Source organism: Emiliania huxleyi (genome assembly GCF_000372725.1).
Source record: "Emiliania huxleyi CCMP1516 unplaced genomic scaffold EMIHUscaffold_107, whole genome shotgun sequence".
In the NCBI taxonomy this organism is placed as follows: domain Eukaryota; phylum Haptophyta; order Isochrysidales; family Noelaerhabdaceae; genus Emiliania; species Emiliania huxleyi.
In genome coordinates, this window is record NW_005201984.1 from 214351 (window position 1) to 232680 (window position 18330).

The following is an 18330-nucleotide window of genomic DNA, read 5'->3' on the forward strand; positions in this document are numbered from 1 at the left end:
CTCTTGCAGAGAGATGTCGGCGTGGTCGATTGGGATGGGGGCGGGGTGGGGGCGGGCGGTGGCGGTGACGGCGGCGGTGCGGCTTGAGGCGAGGGCGAGAGTGGCGGCATGCCGGACGGCGGCGGAGGCGAGGGGGCGGCGGGCAGGGCCGGTGCGGAGGGGGCGGTGAGGGCGGCGGCGAGGGCGGCGGCAAGGGGCGAGGGCGAGGAGTAGGAGGGTGGCGGAGGCGAGGGTGGCGGCAAGGGTGGCGGTGGGGAGGGCCGCTGCGATGGTGGTGGGGGCGAGAGTGGTGGCGAGGGTGTGGCGGCGGCGAGTGTGGACTGGTGTCAAGGGCGGCGGCGGTGACGGAGGCGGCGAGGGTGGAAGGGGGCGGATGGGCCAGAGTGGCGGCATGCGGCGACGGCGACGAAGGCGGGGGCGGCGGCGGGGTGGGAGGCGGCGAGGGCGGCGGCGGGGGTGGTGGTGACGAGGGGGCGCGGCGGCGGGGGCGGGGGCGAGGGCGGCAGCGGCGAGGGCGGCGGCGAGGGCGGTGGTGCGGCACGTGGGTCACCACTCACCAGCGCGGTGACGGCGCACCTCAAGTCGGGGCACAACAAGCTGGCGCTGATCCAGGCAGGTCTCTGCGAGAGCCCCAACCTCCCGACACGCACACACCTGTCTGCCCTCCCACTTGCTCAGCGCTCGTGCTCCCTCCCCTTGTAGGCCAAGCTGAAAAAACGAGCTGATAAATAAAGTCAGAAAGGAGCCCCCGCGACGCGCCGCTACTGAACGAGAAGCCGGACACGGTGCTCGCGCTGCTGCTGCCGTCGGGAGCGCGGCAGCCACTTCTCGCGCTGCCCTACGCACCTTTGCCGACCTCCACGCCATCGCGGATGGCGCTGCTCGCGCTACCGGCGCCACCGGCCGCGCCGGCCGCGCCGCTGCCGGCCGCTCCTGCTCTGTAGCAGCGATCCCTTGCGCAGGATTGCCCTCGGCGCCGCGGCTGAGGCCGGGGGAGACAGCGTGAGGGTGTCTGTGGTGGGTAGGGGCCCTTTGCCCATCGGGGTCGCTGCGCGCTAGAGCAGCGGCGGGCCGCCTAGGGGGCTCAAGGCGGCCTGCCGGTGCGGAGGGTGGGCCCCTAACGTGAAACACCGAACCCCCGCGCCGGTGGGGGGCCAACTTTGAGTGGTTATGCTGAGTACTGTTTATGGATGGGTTGTGGGGCTGCTTTGGGCGGTTTGGGCGTCCCTGGGGTACCTTCTGGAAGGTTCTGGCCCCGTTGGTTCGGGGGGCCTCATGTCTAGGGTGTGTGTGTTCACGAAAGGTTCCAGTCCATCCCGCAGAGTCCCTAGCTACACTCTGCTACAAGTCGGCGCCCACGCTGCAGATCCTGCGCATGGTCTCCGCGCAGGAGGACATGTTTGTGTGCATGCGCACGACGGCAAGAGGCGCGGCACGCCGCGGCTCAAGTAGACGGCCGCTTCAGAAAGGTCAAGAGATCGAGACAGGCGGCAGCGCCACCGCCTCATAGAAACCGACCCGTTGTCGCTCACGTCGTTCCTCTCGAACACGAACGCGCAGGCAGGCGCGGGAGGGCCTGGCCCACTGACCGAGGTTATGTCTCACTTTTTGCTAGTGTTGTGCCTGGGATTGCAGTATGATGCCTAGCACCTTTGATGCCGCAAAAGTATGCCGCCAGCTTGCTGTCTGTGAGCTGGCGTGACCCTTCCCCCGGGGCCCCTGCGTGGGCGGGCTTAGGCGCGTCCAGCCGGGAAGGGGCGGCAAGAGCGGCGGCGAGGGCGGTGGTAGGGGTGGCGGGTGAGAGGGCGGCGGCGGCGGCGAGGGCAGCGACGAGGGCGGTGGGGGCGAGGGTGGCTGCGAGGGTGGCGGGGGCAATGGTAAGGGCGAGGGTGGGCGGGCGGCAAGGCGGCAGCGAGGGCGGCGGGGGCTTGGTAGGTGGCACCGACGGCAGCAAGGATGGGGGTGGGGGTAAGCTAAGGGCGGTGTGGCGGCGAGGGCGGCGGTGGAGACGGTGGTGACGAGGCTCGAGGGTGGCGGCGGCGGTGACGGAGGCGGCAATGGCGGCGGGGCGGCGGCGGGGCGGCGGGGGGCGAGGGCAAGATCGAAGGGCAAGAGCTGTGGCATGCCGGCCGGCGCGGCGGAGGCCGGAATCGACCCTATCCAGTGCTCAAGTGCTCAAGAGCGAGAGGAGTGTGGTGCTAGCCGTCGCCCACCCTTGGGCGTCTACCTCTTCCTACCTATCTCTCTTCGCAGTTTCTCGCCAATTCTCGCAGCGACCTTCATGCCACCTCGCGTTCTTCCCACTCTCGTCGTTTCTCTCCTTCCTGCTGTTTCATCCTCTGACTCATCGCTCTCCTCGGCCTCGTTCTGAGACGCCGCTGCTGCCTGCCGACCCCTTGCTCTCGCGGCTTCTCTCGCTTCGCGCGGCGTGTTCTTTCTCTCGAAAATTCTTTCTTCGTGCCAGTGTGCTGTGAGAGAGGCTTGTATTGACCGCGCAAGATATAAAGGGTGGCTAAGGGCTCTGCCCGCAAGGCGCCCGCGTCTGCGACGCGGTACCATTGACAAATCTGCAATATACCCCCACACGAACAAATAGCAAAATCCGAATACCGTGCAGGAACTGCGTGATGTGCGCCGGGCAAGCCTTCAGCTGGTGCCAAGACATTCGTATAACGCACGGGCCCTCAGCGGAGCTGGGAAAAGGACCGCCGCAAGCGGCGTGGCGTGGAGCGGTTGCGCATCCCTCCGGGGGCCCCTCTGCGCCGGGGAGGCGTTGTTGGAGGCTAGGACGCAAGCGTCCGTCGCCCTTTTCAAACTCGGGGCCCACTCCGCTACGCTCCGACCCGAATTTGGAGGGCCTAAAAGTTTAAGGTGTTGCTGCGCAAAAGGGGTCGGACACAGGGCGCAGCTCATGCTAAGAGCTAGAAGGGGAGCTAGAGAGAACGACTACCCTGTCCCGTTATTGCGTACACCAACACCACAAAAGCTCTCTCTCTCCTGTCCTCACTCAGAGCACAGAGGGGGGTCACAACTACCGAGTCTCTCGACTAGCTGCCACGTTGCCGACCGAGAGCGGATCTCCTCCTGCTCCGCAAGGAGGGTGGCCAAGGCTAAAGTCTTGTCGGAGCCGCCGGGGGTGTTGACGACTTGGAGAAGGTCGCCCTTGCACTTGTACTTGTAGAGATGCTCGAGGGGGTGCTTTGTGGGGCGGTGCGCAGCCAGGCCAGCAGTGAGGGGAGGCGCACCCTCACTCTCCTCGGTTGCAGAGCTCGTCGGAGGCTGCGTCACGACGGGTCGCGACAGCAGTCCTCGGGCGAGCCGACGCGCATGTCCAACCAGCGCTGGGACTCGTTGTGACGGCAGACGCCGGCTGCCTCTCCAACCGCTTCTGCAGCGTCCTTCTTTGCCCGTGCATGGGCTCGATCCGATTCCGCAGCGTGTCGTCCCCAGCGGCGGTGCTGCGCGGGAGGCGGTCGCGGGCACGCTGGGCTCGATCAGCTTTCCCTAGCACGGATTTGGCGGACGTTCTCGGCTTCAATTTTACGAATGTCTTGCTTGGCATTACGAATGTCTTGGCACCAGCTGAAGGCTTGCGTCCCACATCACCCAGTTCGTGCACGGTATTCGGATTTTGCTATTTGTTCGTGTGGGGGTATATTGCAGATTTGTCAATGGTACCGCGTCTGCGACGCGGGCGCCTTGCGAGCAGAGCCCTTAGGACACCCTTTTATCTTGCGCGGTCAAAATTGAAGCCAAGAACGTCCGCCAAGTCCGTGCTAGGGAAAGCTGATCGAGCCCAGCGTGCCCGCGACCGCCTCCCGCGCAGCACCGCCGCTGGGGACGACACGCTGCGGAATCGGATCGAGCCCATGCACGGGCAAAGAAGGATGCTGCAGAAGCGGTTGGAGAGGCAGCCGGCGTCTGCCGTCACAACGAGTCCCAGCGCTGGTTGGACATGCGCGTCGGCTCGCCCGAGGACTGCTGTCGCGACCCTCCCGTCATGACGCAGCCTCCGACGAGCTCTGCAACCGAGGAGAGTGAGGGTGCGCCTCCCCTCACTGCTGGCCTGGCTGCGCACCGCCCCACAAAGCACCCCCTCGAGCATCTCTACAAGTACAAGTACAAGGGCGACCTTCTCCAAGTCGTCAACGCCCCCGGCGGCTCCGGCAAGGCTTTAGCCTTGGCCACCCTCCTTGCGGAGCAGGAGGAGATCCGCTCTCGGTCGGCAACGTGGCAGCTAGTCGAGAGACTCGGTAGTTGTGACCCCCCTCTGTGCTCTGAGTGAGGACAGGAGAGAGAGAGCGTTTTGTGGTGTTGGTGTACGCAATAACGGGACAGGGTAGTCGTTCTCTCTAGCTCCCCTTCTAGCTCTTAGCATGAGCTGCGCCCTGTGTCCGACCCCTTTTGCGCAGCAACACCTTAAACTTTTAGGCCCTCCAGATTCGGGTCGGAGCGTAGCGGAGTGGGCCCCGAGTTTGAAAAAGGCGACGGACGCTTGCGTCCTAGCCTCCAACAACGCCTCCCCGGCGCAGAGGGGCCCCCGGAGGGATGCTCAACCGCTCCACGCCACGCCGCTTGCGGCGGTCCTATTCCCAGCTCCGCGGAGGCTCTCCGAGAATTCTTTCTTCGTCGAGCCTGTCAGATGTGAGAGAGAGTTGTTTTGTTTAAATTCTTTCTTCGTGCCACTCTCTTCGCTGTAGAGGCGCTTGCCGCTGTGCCGCGTCGCTCGTCACCGTTCTCGACTCGGCCTCCTCGGTGCGCGCGGCTCGGCGACACAGCTCACGCACCTGCCCTGATCGCAGGCATGCCGCCCAAGAAGAAGGAGGAGGAGAAGCCGCGCGTCATCCTGGGCCGGCCTACCAACCATGTCAAGGCTGGCATGGTGGGCATGCCAAACGTGGGCAAGTCGACGACGTTCAACATCATGTGCAAGATGTCTGTGCCGGCCGAGAACTTTCCCTTCTGCACCATCGATCCGACCGAGGCCAGGGTCGAGGTGCCGGACCCGAAGTGGCGCAAGCTGTGCGACATGTGGAAGCCAAAGAATGAGGTGCCGGCGTACCTGACCATCTTTGACATCGCGGGTCTGGTCAAGGGCGCGGCGGACGGCGAGGGCCTCGGCAATGCCTTCCTCTCCCACATCTCGGCGACGGACGCCATCTTCCACGTGGTGCGCCGCCGCCTCTGCCTCCGCCTCCGCCGCCGCCGCCGCTGCCGCCGCCGCTTCCGCCGCCGCTGCCGCCGCCGCTGCCCTGCCGCCGCCGCCGCCGCCTCTGCCGCCATTGTAGCCGCTGCGGGCGATCACACACACACACACACACACACACACACACACACACACACACACACACACACACACACACACACGGAGAGAGAGAGAGAGCAGAGGGATGGCGGCCGGCCGTAGGTGCGCACCTTCGAGGAGACGGCGGACGGCGACATGGCGACGCACGTCGAGGACTCGGTGGACCCGGTGCGCGACCTCGAGATCATCCGCGACGAGCTGCGGCTGAAGGCGCGGCGCCGAGGGATGCAGAGAGAGGATGCAGAGCGATGCAGAGCGATGTAGAGCGATGATGCAGAGAGGTGATGCAGAGAGGTGCTCTGCGACAAGCTGCGGCTAAGAGGAGAGGCGCGGCTAGAGCGCCTGCGCCGGCGCCCTTCGGAGACGCGCCACTCGACGGTGCAGCCTCGACTCTGTCTCGCCGCCGCCGCGTTCCTCAGGACGTCGCCGCGCTCGAGAAGCTGATTGAGCCGCTCGAGAAGGAGGTAAAGAGGGACGGCAAGGTGGACCCGCCTCTCTCTCTCTCCTCCAGCGAGCACAGACGCGTCTCCACGTCATCGCCTCTACCTGTTTCCATCGTGCTCACTCTCAAAGGCCAGGAGCGCAGCGCGGCACGGCGTTCCCGTCCCCGAGTCGCCTTGTGTCCGCGCTCCAGGCCAAGGAGAAGAAGGACCGGCTCGAGATCATGAACAAGATCCTCGAGTTCGTCAAGGAGAAGGAGGCGCGCTTCGGAGCGTGGAGCACCAAGGAGATCGACGTGCTCAACGAGTGCTGCCTGCTCACCTCCAAGACGGCGAGCCGAGCCGAGAGTGGCCGAGACGAGCCGAGATGAGCTGTGCATGCGCATGTCCCCCCCCCCCCCCCCGGTCCCACAGGCCCTCCACCTCGTCAACATGTCCGAGAAGGACTTTTTGCGCAAGAAGAACAAGTGGCTCCCGAAGCTCAAGGCGACGGCTCGCCTTGCCGCCCTTTGCCGGGACTCGCCTCACGATCGCTAGTCCCATCCTCCTCCCCGCTGCCCCTCTCCCGCTCTCGCTCCCTCGGGCCGCCGCAGCCGCCGCGCGAGCTCCTCTCCTGCTGTTTCACGTCCCGCCGCTCCCTTCCGCCCAGCGGCGAGCCGTCCTGCCGCGAGCGGGAACCGGCTGCGAGGTAGGCGTGGATCGACGAGAACCGGCCGGGCGAGAGCATGATACCGTACTCGGCCGCGCTGGAGGCGAGGCCGGGTCGGCCTGTGCGGCCCGCAGGCTCGCGCGTGGCTGGGAGGGTTGCGGCTGTGAGCAGGCGAGGCTGGTCGACATGGAGCCGGCGGAGAGGGCCGCCTACTGCGAGGAGCAGAAGTGCGCGAGCCAGATGGACAAGATCGTCTGCACCGGCTACCACACGCTGCAGCTCGTCCACTTTTACACCGCCGGCGCGCCGCCCCGGCCCGAAGGGGTGGCGTCGCCCGGCGGACATCCGCCCGTGACGTGGCGGCGGACGCGTCCCGTGCAGGTGCCGACGAGGTCAAGTGCTGGACGATCCGCGAGGGGTGGACGGCGCCTAAGGCGGCGGGGACCATCCACACGGACTTTGAGCGCGGTTTCATCAAGGCCCGCCCCGCGAGACACACACGCGACACCAGACACAAGACGCCGACACCGCCGGCCACCCGACGAGGATTGCACCCGCGAGCGCGCTGCCGTCGACCCCGTCTCATCGCCGCCCTCGCCGGCCCTCACCCGCCCTCCAACCCCCACCCGCCCTCCAACTCTGCCCCCGCCCACTCCCCCGCAGGCGGAGGTCTACAACTACGACGACTGGAAGGCGCAGCTGAAGGAGACGGACGACGGCCGTGCCGGCCCGCTCGCGGAGACGGCGGTCAAGGAGTCGGGAAAGTACCGGCAGGAGGGGAAGAACTACGTGGTCAAGGACGGCGACGTCATCTTCTTCAAGTTTAACGTAACGACGGACAAGAAGAAGTAGCCGACATGATCGCCCGCCGGTTTTGGCCGCCCTCTCTCGCCCGTGGGCGGTGTGGGTGTGCCCCACCGCACGTGCGCGTGCGCCCCGCCAGTCGGTAGCCCGGAAGCCCGCGCGCGCGTTGTTATATTCTAACCCCTTTACGGTGACACGTACGGTACAAAGAGATAAGAGTTGCTTCAACAAAAGCACGCCGCGCCAGTGGCCCGCACACGTCTCACGTGCGTTATTCAAAAGCTCTCTCTCTCTCAGGCTCAGTCACGCTCACCAACGGGGCTCACGGCGTACATTTCGTTCTCGTATTTCGCTTTCCGGGATATTCGGCGCGGATCGGCGCGTCGATGAGGTTATAAGTCGCAGTAACGCTAATTGTTGTACGCGGCATGTGCGGTGTCGGGTCGGTGTGCAGCTCGTGCAGGTGTGTGCACAAAGCCACAACGTCAACGACTATAAAGACTGGACTGCGATCTGCGAACCGTGCTGTCCTGTGTCGTGTGTGATACTGACATGGAGTATTTCGAAAATAGTGTATCCGCCGGATGGTCACAGGATCGCGGATCGTGCGGGCTACCGGAGCACTTGAGCCCTGACCCTTGGGGCTGTGCGCACTCGCAGGGAGGGGGCAATGTGAACGTTGGGAGAATACAAAAGATGGTCTCTCTCTCCTCTCTCTCTCTCTCTCTCTCTCTCTCTCTCTCTCTCTCTCTCTCTCTCTCTCTCTCTCTCTCTCTCTCTCTCTCTCTCTCTCTCTCTCTCTCCTCTCTCTCTCTGTCTCGTCTCTCTCTCGCTCTCGCACTCACTCACTCAACTCTCTCTCCCTCTCTCCCTCTCTAGCTACTGTGCCTAGTGTCGGAGAGGGAAGACGTCAGGCAAAAACTTGTGCGATTTCGGGCGACGTCGTGCTTTTGTGTGACGCCATAGGTCGTATTTTCTTCTCAATAACAAGGCTGTGAATAGACGCGATTTCGGGCCCGGGGTTGTGCTTTTGTGTGAATAGAAGCTTGTGCGTCTTGGGTCCGTGGTTGTGTTTTTGTGTGAATAGACGCCGTAGAGCATCACAGCCGGGCAGGCTAGTGTGGGCGGGTGGCCCGCCCGGCCGTCGGTGAGCACCGGACGCGAGGGTCGCTGGGTCGGTCGGTCGGCTCCTAACTAACTCGCTGCATACTCGAGTATAGTAGCGATGAGCTCACTAGCTAGAGCTCACACTAGAGGCCGTCATCGCATTCGCCCTGGGACCCAGCGCTGACTTCTGACTGTCGTTGCGGTCTATCCCTTTCTCGACTGTCTGAGCTTCTGCGTCTTGGGTGCGTGGTTTTGTTTTTTTTGAAAAATTCCTAGACGCCGTAGAGCATCACGGGCAGCCAAACACTTGGGCGTTTTTCTGCTCTTCGCCGCCCCGCCCGGCAGTCGTCTCCATGGTGTGGTTCGGGTGCATGGACAGCTTGGCGCTCAACTACGAGTCTACGGCCACTGTGCCGGACCCTTCGGCCTGTGTTTACCCCCCCATATCCGGCTGCACGGACTCCACGGCGACAAACTACAACCCGTGGGCTCAATCCTCAGATGGCTCGTGCACCTTTGCGGGCTGCACGAATAGCAATGCGGAAAACTACAACTCTCTTGCCGCCACGGACGACGGCAAGTGCGAGATCAAAGGGTGCATGGACAGCGACAACGCCAACTACAACTCCGAAGCGACGTTTGAGGACGCCACCGACTGCAAACTCGTTACGGGGTGCAAGGACCCGGCGGCAGAAAACTACGACTCGAGGGCCAACCACGGCAACGACGCCGAGCTGTGCATCATCACCGGCTGCATGGACGAGCAGGCCTGCTAGCCAGAGGAGACACTGCTCTCCCCCCGGCAGACGCCCATCCGCCCGCCCCCCCCCCACTTCCCTCTCCACCGTCCGCCCCCCCGCCCCCCCTCCACCCCCCCACCCCGCCCCGCCCCGCCCCCGGCAGGACCATGCACAGGTGGTCGACCTGTCCTCGCTGCTCGCCTACACGCGCAAGGAGCTCGCCGAGCTCGTCGAGAAGTCAGGCGTCACCGGTCGCGGCCCGACGCCGTGGAAGGCGAAGGAGGGCACGGTTGCCGTATGACGGAGAGAGGCGGCGTGTGCTGCTGAGAGGTGTCCGACCTCTTATTCGCCTATTTCTCGGGCTTTTGCGTGTTTTCTTGTGTGGAGAGGCGGAGCGAGGCTCCGCTCGAGTGTTGCCCAGTGTGGCGTGTGCCGAGAGCTGAGCCCTGAAAGAGAGAGAGAGGAACACCCGGGGGGGGCGGCGGACGGGGGGGGGTTCGGTATATACGGTAGAGTATCGCTATCTCGGAAAACCTAAACGACGGTAACGTGAGCCGCGAGGAAATCCACTAAATGTAAATCAGCCGTCATGTCACTTCTATCACTTGACGCACTTCTCGCTCGGGGGGATCGGATAGATCTCCCAGGCTTCACCGTTCACGCCGTGACGCAGGGTCTCACATCGGTGGACGGTGCATCATACGAGATACGTCGCGGCAACGCAGCGTGGAACGCAAGCCAACGTCTGGGCGTCGCGCCGCGCTTCCGTCAGGCGTGTGGACGCACCGTCGTAGTCAGGCGCGGTCGTGGACGCACCAGTCGTAGAACTTGAGGGCGTGTCCGGGCCGCATGCCTGCGTTGCGAGTGCGACAGGGTAGGGTGGGAGTAAACCACCCGTTGTCGTCTCGAGTGCTTGCTGCAAGACACGGGTGTGTACTTCGAATCTAGGGCCGCGTGCCGAGCGTCTCCTTTGCGATGGCGAGCACCTGTTCACAGAGCCGTGAAGTCGCGCGTCTGCCTTGCGACGGAGACCACCTCCTCGCGCGGCCACACCTCGGCTATACCTCGGACACACCTCGGACATACCTGTCTCGGCTGGATCTCGGCTGGATCTCGGCTAGGTCTCAGAAGGCCGCCTCCTCGCGCGGCATCGTCTTGAGGAAGTGCAGGTCGTCGAAGCCCTCGGCGAGGCAGCGCTCCAGGTACGCCTCGAGCCCGTGCTGCGTGAGCTTGGCGCGCAGCTCGCCGATGTGGTCGCGGGCGACGAACGGCAAACCGCCTCCGCCTCCGCCTCCATCCCCTCCTCCTCCCCAGCCTCCGGCAACGGGCGACGCACCGGCATCTGCGGCGGCGGTTGTCGCGATCGCGGCCGCCGGCGCCGGGAGCGCCAGTGGCGTCGCCTTGTGCTTAGTACGCGGCACGGTCCTCGCGTGCTGCTTCAGCCTCGCCTCTCCGAGGGCGACGACGCCGCCGCTCTGCCCGACCCGCATCCTTTTCCACCGCTGCTGGCACGCGATTTCAGTGCGGCCGGACCTCTCCGCAAACGGGCCCCACTTGACTGGCGCACCGCCGCTCGCCGCCGCGTGCTGCACCAGCGCCTCCTCCTCCTCCTCGCTCCACGGGCGGCGGTGCGATGGCGGGCGGGCGCGCTTCCGCGAGCCCTCCTCGCCGCCCGCCGCCTCCGCCGCCGCCTCCGCCGCCGCCTCCTCGCCGCCGCCCGCGTCGCGGCTGCGCTTCGCGCCCGCGCGCGGCGGCTCGTGCGTGAGCTGGAGCCGCTGCTCCACCCGCCGCCACTCGCCGCCCTCGTCGGCGCGCGAGAACCACTCGAGCCACTCCTCGTCGGGCTCGCCTGAGACATGGGGAGATATGGGGAGATATGGGGAGATACGGGGAGATACTCGAGCCACTCCTCGTCTGGCTCGCCTGCAGGGGAGGGCTCCGAGGCGGTGGATTGCGAGAGGGGAGAGAGGGCACACGCCGTGGGCGCCGGTGGCCACCAGTCGAGTGAGGGGAACCACACACACACACACACACACACACACACACACACACACTACCACTCTCCTCCCGGTGTGTGAGGGGAACCTCCCACTCTCCTCCCGGTGTGACTCTCCCCCCCCCCGCCCCTCTCCCTCCTCCCCCCTCCCCCCTCTCGAGACTCACCCGACGGCAGGTGCACGCACACGAGGAAGCGGCCGTCGGCGAGGTGCGAGCGCACGTCCGCCCTCCGCCACTCCTGCCCACCCCCCGCCGCCTCCACCTCCACCTCCACCTCGCTGCCGAGGAGCGGAGGCTTCCACCGCTCGCCCGTCCGCTTGGCGTCGGCCCGCTGCAGCAGCACCTGTCGTGGACGTGTCGCGGACGTGTCGCGGACGTGTCGCGGCTCGCGCCGGCCCGCTGCGGCAGCACCTCGTGCAGCGAGCCCATCGAGCGGCACGCGCCTGCAGCAAGGCACCGGGAGACGCTTCACGGAAGGATCCGCCCCAGACCCCCCCACCCCCCCGCGCAGCCAAATCGAGCGGCGCCTCCGTGGTTGCAGTTGACGGTCGCCTCGCCCGGCTCGTACACGTACAGGTCCCCGAACCCGTGGGACTTGTCGCCGCGCTGCTTGTAGAGGATCCGCCAGCCGGCGACCTCGAGGTCGACGTTCTGCTTCGCCTTCTTGACGCGCTGCGCCGCCTCGAAGACCGCCACCGCCTCGGCGTCCGACCTGAGCTCCTCGGCGAGTGCGGCGACGTGGAGCGGCCTCGCGTGCTTGGTCGCGCTCACGAGCGTGCCCGACCGCCTGCTCGCAGCTACAGGGGTGGAGGGGCGCGGCTCACGTGCGACGGCGTCCGCAGCCTCCCTTTGCGCCGAGCGATTGCCTCGAGAAGCTCGTTCTCCTCGAGGTCCTCGCCGTCCCCTGGTGCGGCACGGCTCGCAGCTGAAAGCACGCCGCCCACAGCCTCTCAGTCCTCGCCGCCGCCTCGTCTGATCTCGGCCAATCTCGGCTAATCTCGCCGTCGTCGTGCTCGATCCGCCACAGCGCGGGCTCGTCCTCCGCCTGCCGTGATTATTATTATTATTATTATTACACAGCGCGGGCTCGTCCTCCGCCTGCCGTGACACGACTCGCGCGGTCTTCCAACCCCCCCCCCCCCATCTCGGCCCATCTCGGCTGCTCTCGCCTCGCCCGGCGGCAGGTAGAGCCGCACCACCGCGCCGATGTCCCCATGCCCTTCGAGGCGCCGCAGCAGCCGCTGGCCGACGTGAGGCCCTCCGCTGAGCCAGCCCTCTGCCCCGGCGGCACCTGCCGCCGGCCCGGCAGGCACGCCCGTCCGGGGAAGCACGAGCCCCGAGGCGGAGGAGCGCACGCGCAGCTTGCGGTTCTCCGCCGCCGAGCTCGGGGAGGCAGCCGCCGCGCCTGGCCGCTGCTCGGGCGGGGTCCAAGCCGACACCTGCAGGCGGAAAGTGGTTCCGAGAGGGTCAGGGAGGGTTCCGAGAGGGTTGAGGGAGGGCTCAGGGAGGGCTCCGGGAGACGGGGGCAAGGCCGACACCTGGCTGGCGAAGAGGAAGGTGGTGGCGGTGGAGGGCGCCTACACTGGCGCGGCGCGGCGCTCAGCGAGGGGCTGCCGTCGAGAGGGAGCACGCCTCGAGAGACCAAGGTGGGCCGAAAGCTGGGTGAAAGGCTCTCCCGCCTCGGTGCCGACGAACTTGACGTGGAGCGGCACGCCAGAGGAGCGGACACCGAGCAGCACCGCCTTGAAGCGCCTCCGCTCGCCGGCGTGCGGGGCCGTCGCGACGCAAAACCCGCCCACCTCCACCCCCTCGGGCAGCGGCTCCTCCTCCTCCTCCTCCTCCTCCTCCTCCTCCTCCTCCTCCTCCTCCTCCTCCTCCTCCTCCTCCTCCTCCTCCTCCTCCTCCTCCTCCTCCTCCTCCTCCTCCTCCTCCTTTCTCTCCTCTTCCTCCTCCTCCCCTGCGGCCGCGGCGGGCGCCGACGCGGCCTGTGCAGGCGGCGGCGCAGGCGGGAGAGTCGCCTCGAGTGCGAGCACCTCAGCAACAGCGCGAGCAAAGGGCGCGCGAAGGTGGCTCCATTTTGGCCGTCCAAAGTCCTTGCCCCAGCGCTTGGCGTCGAAGAGGCGCTCGTCCTCGCGGAGCGGCTTGATGCAACTCGCTCGCTCGAGCGTCGCCACGTCGCCCGTGCCGCAAAAGCGCACCCGCACCGAGTCGCCCTCCTCCTCTGCGCGGATGACTGCGGGCCACCAAGGCGAGCCGCGTACCTTGGCCCAGCACGGGAAGCCGACGGTCGGGACTGGCGGCGCGGAGAAGACGGTCAAGACGGGCGGCGCGGAGAAGACGGGGAGGGCTTCCTCCGCGGCCGGCCGACTTCGCTGCGCCATCTCGGTTTCGGCAGGCACTGCCTCCCTCGACACAGCCTCCGCCTCCGCCTCCGCCGCCGCCGCCGCCGCCGCCGCCGCCTTTGCTGACGCCGCCGCCCTCGCCGCTGCAAGCGCTTTCTCAGCCTCCGCCAATCTCTGCGCTGCAGCGTTAGCCGCCGCCCTCAGCTCCTCCAGCGGCTCCTCCGGCTTGGGACTCTCCCCGTCACTCTCGACCTGTGCCTCGACCTCGCTCTCGCTACCCTCCGCCTCTGCCTCCTCCTCGCTCTCCACCTCCGCCTCCGCCTCCTCCTCGCTCTCCACCTCCTCATCCTGCGGCGCCGACTCCGCGGGCATCGCCGACTCCGCGGGCATCGCAAGCATGTCCATTTGGCGGGTACTTTTTCTTTTTTTCTAATGCCAAAGCGTTAGTCAGTGTTACACACGTCCTAGCATGGACGACGGGGCACACGCACTCCAAAGCTAGAGGATTTCTTTTTCTCCTGACGGGAGAAATGTTCTTGTTGTCTCTGTAACGATGGGCCCGCCGCTCCGCATACGTACGCCGGCGATGACCGGCAGAGCGACAGCGCGAGCACCGGGCAGAGAAGGACGCTGCAAAAGCGGTTGGAGAGGCAGCCCGCAGCCACACGAGTTGACCAAGATGCCCGGGGGGGGGGGTGGGGGGGGGCGCAAGCCCTCCCCACCACTGCTACTTTTGTACTTACTGCTGCAACTCAACAGTGGTCGCAGGCGAGCGACGCAAAGGGCAGGGAGGCCGCCTCGAACGCTCCCCCGGCCCAGACAGAGGCATCACAATCATGCTCTGGCCAGCGTCTGGTGGGTCGGCATTGATTGATTGCGCCGCAACACACGCCGCAATCAGCCTGAGAGCACATGATGGGGCGGGCGCGGGTGGACGAGGGCGGAGCCGAGTTGGGAGAGGGAGCGTCACGCACGTACGTGCAGCGGTGCCGAGGGTGGGTTGATGGCACCGCCTGCGACCGCCCGGGCGATGACGGACGGACTGCGCAGGCAGGTATATATATGGTTTGTTCATGTATGTCCTTACTTATCCGCCCGCTGCCGCTTGCTTGGCTGCATGCAGCAGCCATCCCCGGAAGAAAGATGATGTGCCCGACCTCGACGTTTTCTGATCCTGCCCGACCCCTCACGCCGCCGAATCTGTGATGCCCGCAACATGCGTCCGTACACACCGACAACTGAGCGGGAGCCGAAACCCAAACACCAAAACGACTTCGTGGTCCGAGCGCGTGACAGGATTCTCCAATGCTGCTCCTGCCCCTACTCTCCTTCTTCTGGCCTCGAGCGCATGCTTCCGGGGAGTGTGCGTGCGGCAACGTGGTTGTTGGCGGCGCGGAGTCTTCGCGCCCGGACCAAATGGGTGTGTACACGGAGCTTGGCGTGCAGACGCCAGACGGGCGGTCGGTCTACCAGCACGCCGGCGGCGCCTACCTCTACTACATCACAGCCTTCGGATCCTGGGCAGTCGGAGCGGACTACGCGGACAGCAGCGCGACGCCGTACCTGTACAGCGTCAGCAGCGCCCCCTGCCCGACGGCGACGACGGGGTGGATAGACACCACTTCAGGCCCTGTCGGCCTCGCATTGGCATGCCCTTCCCCGCCGCCCTCACCTCCGCCTCCCAGCCCGCCTCCGCCCTCGCCGCCGCCCCCCGTGTCGCCCGCTCCGGTGTGCGACTGCGACACTCCGGTGGTCAGCGGCGCAGAGGCAGACCACTCGAGCCGCATGGGCGTCTATGCCGCCACCGGCATGCAGACGCCAGACGGGCGGTCGGTCTACCAGCACGCCGGCGGCGCCTACCTCTACTACATCGCAGCCTTCGGATCCTGGGCAGTCGGAGCGGACTACGCGGACAGCAGCGCGACGCCGTACCTGTTCAGCGTCAGCAGCGCCCCCTGCCCGACGGCGACGACGGGGTGGATAGACACCACTTCAGGCCCTGTCGGCCTCGCATTGGCATGCCCTTCCCCGCCGCCCTCACCGCCGCCACCCTCTCCGCCGCCGCCTTTACCGCCGCCGCCCTCGCCTCCACCACCGCCGCCTCCGTCGCCACCTCCCTCACTGCCGCCGCCCTCTCCGCCGCCGCCGCCGCTGCAACCATACACGTGCGTCAATCTCGCCTCGGAGGGCCGCGTGAACATGGACGACCCGAACAACGCTTGCGGCGCGGCGGACATTTCGGATTACACCACGGTCGATGGCGAGTCCTTCACCGAGAAGAAGTGCAATCGGATCGACGACACCCTTCCGGGCCTCAGGGACATCTGCTTCTCCGGTGGGCTGTCGTGCGACGACTACTACTATATTGACAGAAATGGCGCGTACCGCGTGTGCTATTGGAAGGACCAGGCACAGGGCAAGTGCTCGCAATACGGGGCCCTCGTCTGCAATCCGCCTTCGCCGCCTCCGTCGCCGCCACCCCCAAGCCCGCCACCGCCCTCGCCGCCGCCACCCTCGCCGCCACCATCGCCTCCACCCTCGCCGCCGCCTCCCTCGCCCCCGCCGCCCTCGCCGCCGCCGCCCTCGCCACCACCCCCTTCGCCACCACCATCGCCTCCTCCGCCCTCGCCCCCTCCACTTTCACCACCACCGCCATCGCCGCCTCCTCCGTCGCCGCCACCCTCGCCACCACCACCATCGCCACCGCCGCCCTCGCCACCTCCCTTACCGCCGCCGCCCTCTCCGCCGCCGCCTTTGCCCTTACCGCCGCCGCCCTCACCTCCGCCACCAAGCTCACCACCACCGAGCCCGCCACCGCCCTCGTCGCCACCGCCCAGCCCGCCTCCGCCGCCCTCGCCACCACCTCCAAGCCCGCCCCCGCCGAGCCCGCCTCTGCCCTCGCCTCCGCCCCCCGTGTCGCCCGCTCCGGTGTGCGACTGCGACACTCCGGTGGTCAGCGGCGCAGAGGCAGACCACTCGAGCCGCATGGGCGTCTACGCCGCCACCGGCATGCAGACGCCAGACGGGCGGTCGGTCTACCAGCACGCCGGCGGCGCCTACCTCTACTACATCGCAGCCTTCGGATCCTGGGCAGTCGGAGCGGACTACGCGGACAGCAGCGCGACGCCGTACCTGTTCAGCGTCAGCAGCGCCCCCTGCCCGACGGCGACGACGGGGTGGATAGACACCGCTTCAGGCCCTGTCGGCCTCGCATTGGCATGCCCTTCCCCGCCGCCCTCGCCTCCACCACCCTCGCCCCCGCCGCCCTCGCCGCCTCCGCCCTCGCCTCCGCCGCTGCCTCCGTCGCCGCCGCCTCCGTCGCCGCCCCCACCCTCGCCGCCTCCGCCCTCACCGCCTCCGCCCAGTCCGCCGCCGCCCTCGCCGCCGCCTCCAAGCCCACCGCCGCCCTCGCCCCCGCCGCCCTCGCCTCCGCCGCCGAACCCGCCACCTCCCAGCCCGCCGCCGCCGGGCCCGCCGCCTCCGCTGCCGCCGCCGCCCTCGCCACCACCGCCAGCGTCACCGCCGCCAGCGCTGCCACCACCCGCGCCACCACCACCATCGCTGCCCCCGCCGAGCCCACCGCCCCCTTCGCTGCCTCCGCCGAGCTCACCGCCTCCCTCACCCCCGCCACCCTCACCGCCACCGCCGACCTGGCCGCCACCAACCTTGCCGCCACCATTGCCACCACCACCCACGTCTCCGCCACCCTCACACCCGCCGCCCTCGCCCCCACCGCCAAGCCCCCCGCCACCGAGCTCACCGCAGCCCTCGCCACCACCGCCCTCGCCGCCTCCCTCGCCGCCGCCTCCGTCGCCGCCCCCACCCTCACCTCCGCCGCCCTCACCGCCCCCACCCTCGCCACCACCGCCCGGCCCGCCTCCGCCCTCGCCGCCGCCTCCAAGCCCGTCACCTCCATCGCCGCCTCCGCCCTCGCCGCCGCCTCCGAGCCCGCCCCCACCCTCGCCGCCGCCTCCCAACCCACCGCCGCCCTCGCCACCACCGCCCAGTCCCCCGTCGCCCTCGCCTCCGCCACCCAGCCCGCCCCCGCCGAGCCCACCTCCGCCCTCGCCGACGCCTCCGAGCCCGCCGCCGCCCTCGCCACCGCCACCCTCGCCCTTGCCGCCGCCTCCGAGCCCGCCGCCGCCCTCGCCACCACCGCCCTCGCCACCGCCACCAAGCCTACCGCCGCCCTCACCTCCGCCTCCCAACCCACCGCCGCCCTCGCCACCACCGCCCAGTCCCCCGTCGCCCTCGCCGCCGCCTCCAAGCCCGCCCCCGCCGAGCCCGCCTCCGCCCTCGCCGCCGCCCCCCGTGTCGCCCGCTCCGGTGTGCGACTGCGACACTCCGGTGGTCAGCGGCGCAGAGGCAGACCACTCGAGCCGCATGGGCGTCTACGCCGCCACCGGCATGCAGACGCCAGACGGGCGGTCGGTCTACCAGCACGCCGGCGGCGCCTACCTCTACTACATCGCAGCCTTCGGATCCTGGGCAGTCGGAGCGGACTACGCGGACAGCAGCGCGACGCCGTACCTGTTCAGCGTCAGCAGCGCCCCCTGCCCGACGGCGACGACGGGGTGGATAGACACCACTTCAGGCCCTGCCGGCCTCGCACTGGCATGCCCTTCCCCGCCGCCCTCACCGCCGCCACCCTCGCCGCCACCGCCCTCGCCGCCACCGCCCTCGCCTCCACCGCCGCCTCCGTCGCCGCCCCCTCCGTCGCCGCCCCCACCCTCGCCTCCGCCGCCCTCGCCGCCACCGCCCAGTCCGCCTCCGCCCTCGCCTCCGCCACCGAGTCCGCCACCGCCGAGTCCACCGCCGCCCTCGCCGCCGCCGCCAAGACCGCCGATGCCCTCGCTATCACACTCCTTGACTGGGTAAAATGATCACGTGCCTCAACTGTATCGCCTAGCGAGTCATCGGCCTATAGTGATTGGGTGTTATCTCT

The 18330-nt window shown here is 67.8% G+C and overlaps 2 protein-coding genes across 2 annotated transcripts; one reads left to right on the top strand and one right to left on the bottom strand.

The window, feature by feature from the left end:
- Positions 1–4804: 4804 nt before the first annotated feature.
- EMIHUDRAFT_422986 (hypothetical protein) lies at positions 4805–7416 on the top strand (the record flags this gene model as incomplete). Its single annotated transcript, XM_005792520.1, has 9 exons — positions 4805–5170; positions 5408–5473; positions 5725–5787; positions 5940–6093; positions 6160–6281; positions 6438–6515; positions 6566–6697; positions 6778–6873; positions 7058–7416. 9 exons carry the CDS (start codon positions 4805–4807, stop codon positions 7244–7246), a joined length of 1266 nt encoding a protein of 421 aa, XP_005792577.1. The 3' UTR covers positions 7247–7416.
- A 2180-nt stretch (positions 7417–9596) lies between these two features.
- Positions 9597–13790, bottom strand: EMIHUDRAFT_466578 (hypothetical protein; the record flags this gene model as incomplete). Its single annotated transcript, XM_005792521.1, has 9 exons — positions 9597–9898; positions 10382–10894; positions 11209–11317; positions 11455–11486; positions 11535–11830; positions 11868–12088; positions 12213–12482; positions 12582–12620; positions 12783–13790. The coding sequence occupies 9 exons, from the start codon at positions 13788–13790 to the stop codon at positions 9840–9842; spliced, it is 2547 nt and encodes an 848-aa protein (XP_005792578.1). The 3' UTR covers positions 9597–9839.
- Positions 13791–18330: the final 4540 nt, after the last annotated feature.